This window comes from Calliphora vicina, chromosome 5 (assembly GCF_958450345.1).
Source record: "Calliphora vicina chromosome 5, idCalVici1.1, whole genome shotgun sequence".
Classification (NCBI taxonomy): Eukaryota; Metazoa; Arthropoda; class Insecta; order Diptera; family Calliphoridae; genus Calliphora; species Calliphora vicina.
In genome coordinates, this window is record NC_088784.1 from 9734521 (window position 1) to 9739539 (window position 5019).

The following is a 5019-nucleotide window of genomic DNA, read 5'->3' on the forward strand; positions in this document are numbered from 1 at the left end:
TATTCATACCCTTTCCGTTTATAGCTACTTCTACCATATTCCTCACCGTGTTAATTGCGTCTATTGTGGAGCGTACTTTTCGAAAACCATACTGTCTTTCCCAGACTCCTTTTGCTCTTTCTACTGCTGGCAGTAATCTATTATAGATAACCCTCTACAGAACTTTACCTATAGTAACTAACAAACAGAACTGTCTATAAGATGATGGCTCTGCGAGTATTTTGTTTGATTTTAGTAATAGAACCAACATCTGTGATTTCCATGTAGCAGGAAATTTCCCCATTCGGAGACAACTATTGAATACATTTTCCAACGCCTGTGGCCAATGCCATTCTCAGTGCTCTATTTGGTATTCCGTCTAAGCCTGGTGCCTTGGTGTCGCCAAGTTTTGAACATATTTGCGAGTTTTCTTCTTCTGACATTTGATTTATGGTAGTTTCGATATCTGTAAACGTCTCCTGATATGGTTGCCCTTTCGGAAAAAGTACTTCTACTATTTTCACAAGGAGTTGAGGACAATTTACCTGAGCGGACTTTTGTCCCTTTAAGCCTGTTATTACTATTCTATAAGCAATTCCCCATGTTTTCAAATCAACTTTTCTACATAGTGGCCTGAAACACTCTTGTTGGCTTCTTCTGATAGCCATTTGGAGATCTTTCCCTTCTATCTGTTATATTTGTCGTCGATTGTTGGAATCTTGTCTTTCTTCATTGGAACATTCTTGTAGCCTTAAGACATTTCTGAGATTACAGAATTCAAACGGTAGTTTGGTTTTCTTTTTCCTGACAGCCTTCTTGTAGGCATTGCAGCATCACATGCATTCTTTAGAGCATCCATTCTTCTGTTTTAAAATTCCAAAGCTGGGATCTGAAAACTAAAAGCAATTTTGGAAATCTTGAAGAGTTTCCTATTTATCCCCAAAGTATTTTCTCAGCTTCAAGGAAATCTGGACCCTATTGGCAAAATTGTAGAAAATAGAATTTTTGGGATTTTCGCTCCAAATTTTACCTTTGGACAAGTTTTGTTACATTTTGTTATTTAGAATGACAAATTTAAAAAACGTTGAAAATTTGATTTATTCAAAAATATGTCGCCTTAAAACTCTGTCCTTCAAAAATATTACGGTTTAGAAATGTCAGATTTATTTCCAAAAAATTTTAATGCTGCCCAACTGTAAGTCCCTTGAGAGTGCCGTCGACAAATTAGCAAGTTTCTCCTGTTCAAAATTTTTGGGAGTTTCCAACATTGCAAAGTACAAAATCCAGTTGAGTCAAATCTTCTAAGATAATACTCCCTGCATTAGTAGAATTATAACCCCTGTTAACAAATTGCAGCTATACTGTAATCTATACTGTAGTCTATATTGTAATCTATTCTTTATTCTATATGAAATTGCGATCTGCAGTTTATTTAAATATGTAGTTTACATTGGACAGACGGATGGATGGACATTGTTAAATCTGTTTCGAAAATTAATCTGTAATACTTTAAGATGTTTGTAGAACCACTATCTTTATGCGTTACAAACATCAACTCTAATACATAATACCTTTACAACTATGTTGGTGTAGGGTATCAAATACTAAAACTACAAAAACAGTTTTTAAAAGCCACATACACAAAATAACCACAAACGAATTGTTTTGCCATTTTGTTTGTGTTGGTATTATTAACAAATATTTTCAAATTAAATACAAATTCAATTCAATTTCATTGGCTTTGAACACAATAATTGCATTTATTAATAAATTTTTTTTTGTTGCTGTCCAGCAAATGTAAATTATTTTGTAGTTTTTTTTTGTTTGTTTGTTATTATCATTAACAAAACAGCCAAAAGGTTTGAGAAAATTTATGGTTTAATTAGATAAATATGAAAATTTGTTAATAAATTAAAGTGAAAATAAGCATGTTTAAAATTTCATATAAATTAGAGCAAATTTTCAAATGAAATTATCAGTTTGGATTTAGAAATCTAACAAAACACAAGCAACAGAGAAATTTGATAAATTAAACTAAATAAAAAAACTCAATATGAAATTTTACATTTTGTTTATTGCTTTGGTAATGGCAGTAGTTCAAGTCAAGGTATTTGGTTTAAATTAATAAAAAATAAGTTTTATTTAATTCTTTAATCCTATAAATTAGAGCGACATGAAAGAGGAGCTACGCAAAGTGGAAATGGCCTGTCGCCAAGAAAGCCAAGTCACTGAGGCTGACTGGGACAGTCTTTTTAAGGGTGGATGGAAGGAAGAACCCAAGGAAAACTTTAAGTGTCACATGAAGTGTGTTATGGAAAAACATGGCCAGTGGAAAAATGGCGCCTTCGATGAAAATGCTGCCAAAAAGTATTTGCAAGACATACCAGCTTTAAAAGATCATCAGGAAATTATTGACCAGACCATGGCTGATTGTAAGACCAAGAAGGGCGGTAATGATTGTGATACAGCCTATTTGATTACCAAATGCTTTTTCGAACATAAGCCTGATAATATGTAAAGTAGGCTCTGAATTAAGCTCTTGTTATTGTTGTATTAAAAGTTTTAAAAAAGAAGAGTTTTAAATAAAAAATATTGGCTATTAATTAAAAATTCTGCATTTTCCTAAGAAAACTATGATTTTTGCTCTAATCTTTATCACCTGGAAAATAGTTCTTTAAACTATTGTTCTTTTATTTCTTAAGCTGCAAGCCAAAAGACAAATTCTTTAAATCTTCTCTTGACCATCTTTATTCTCTTCTTTATTTCACTGCAACACCAACTGCTCATTTATTTTAATCCAATTATAATCGTATCTTGTCGCAAATCCGGTTGACAGCATCTGTTTGCCATAATACACTTAAAACAAATGAATATTCCAAAAAAAAAAAATAATGCAATCAGAAAGTACCCCAAGAACAAAAAAAAAAGAACATGATACTGAAAACTCATTACACATCTAAAAGCAGACAGAAAAATCAATTTACAAAATTATTTACGCTTAAAATTACGCAAATTTAAAAACAAAACTCATCCAACAAAATATACAATTACCAAACAATACTTAGGCACATTAGAGGATGTTTTCTAATGCTTTATTGTGTAAAATGCACGAGCCGACGAGTAAATGGCAGCAGAGATGAAACAAACGGTGATTTGAAAAGTGTAACAAATGCATTGACAAACGGTAGGCAGGCAAAACAAATTGTGGCAGTAAATGAATTTACAAAATATACAAATACAATTCTTTGTTTTTGTGTAAAAAAAATAAAGAACAAATCACTATTCATCTATCAGCTGGCTTTTGTTAAAAAAAGAGCATAGCATACGCTAAAAAATATGGAAATAAAGGGTGTTTTGTTGGGATGTGCATTTGTTGGAAAGAAAAATGTTAATCACTTCTTTTTGAGTTGATTTAACGTCACCAATAAGTTCTATTCCTGCTTCTACTTGTTCTTGGGTCTAATCCAGGTACTTCAATCATGAAATCTATATAATGCTGATTACAGAAAGACAAATCTCTAGAGACTTTACATTCCCTTACAACAGCAAAATGCATAGAATCATATAGCGTAATATTGAAAACTTTACTTATGTTTGCCACATTAAAGGCAAATATCAAGGCTAAACAAATTAAGTAATGATTCACCTCTTGCATTTCTATTCCAGCTCCCCAAGACGTGCTCCTTACATTTGCCATCTCTTCTGCTCTGCAGACCTTTACGTTAGTTGGCTGGCCTCGGTAATCACAAATCATATAACTGGAGATGACCAATTTATTTAACCAAGGGCCACTGCTGTATCTTCATCACTGAAATAAGAAAGGTATGAAGATATTTAAATAAAATATCTTATCTTATAAGATCCATCTGAGTATAGTAACCGTATCTTGAAGAATCCAGGATTCTTGGCCCAGTGAGAACTCCGCCACCAATATGAATACGTAGGATGTTTATTTGTGCAGATGTTTGTAACGCCCAAAAGTATTAGTCTAACACCCAACTTAAAGTATACCGATCGACTTAGAATCACTTTCTGAGTCGATTAAACGATGTCCGTCCGTCTGGTTGGCTGGCTGACTGTCCATGTAAACCTTGTGGGCAGAGTACAGTTCGCAATTTTGAAGATATTTCGATCAAATTTGGTACATATTATTTTTTCGGCCCAATGACCAAGCCTATTGAAACTGGCTGAAATCGCTCCATTATTTCACCTAGCCCCCATACAAATGTCCTTCCAAAATTGAACTTTATAGGTTATAAATGTTTAACTTATAAATGTATCTCCACAAATTGCGCTCCAAATAAGTTTTATATATACAAAATTCATGTCACCAAATTTTGTTTCGATCGGTCCATAATTAGTCATAGTTCCCATATAGACCTGCTTCCGAAAATCATTTTAACGAGCATAAATCGCTTAAAAATGTTGGTATACTCACAAAATTCAACATAGTAAACTTTCATATAGACATAAATCACAAGACCTAATTTCATGATGATCGGTAAATAATTAGTCATAGCCTCCATATAAGGCCCACTTCCGAAAATCTCTCAAAAATATAAATTATTGAAATTTTAAAAGAAAAGCATTTTTGCTCTTTGACTTAGTGTAGGGTATCATATGGTCGGGCTTGACCGACCATACTTTTTTACTTGTTTATATTGTCGTTGTGCAATACTGTGACGTCGACGTCATTCTGTTCAAAATCAAGGAAATTATCCTCGTCAAAGAATTAACCCATCAATACAGAGTTTGACTGCGTCTCAGTTTGAATTTGAGCAGAACTATCAGTCAGGTCGCAGGACATATGTTTTACTTCGGCCTACCAGAAGTAAAACATAGGGACATATGTTTAACTTCTCGTGCATTCTGATCTGGATACCACTTGTCTTCACCTCGATAGAAGTATAGTTAAATCGACTCAAAGCCGTAGTAGAGCTTCTTTCGTATCTCTCAAAGCAGATAAACTGATTCCTCAGAATTACCAATATATTTCCTTCCAATAGAGGATGACGTCAACGTAACAGTGTTGCACAACGA

The 5019-nt window shown here is 33.4% G+C and overlaps 1 protein-coding gene across 1 annotated transcript; it reads left to right on the forward strand.

Annotated features, from left to right (window-relative positions):
• Positions 1-2022: 2022 nt before the first annotated feature.
• On the forward strand, positions 2023-2552 carry Obp56h (Odorant-binding protein 56h). Its single transcript, XM_065513216.1, has 2 exons — positions 2023-2086; positions 2147-2552. Exons 1-2 carry the CDS (start codon positions 2033-2035, stop codon positions 2495-2497), a joined length of 405 nt encoding a protein of 134 aa, XP_065369288.1. The 5' UTR covers positions 2023-2032; the 3' UTR covers positions 2498-2552.
• Positions 2553-5019: the final 2467 nt, after the last annotated feature.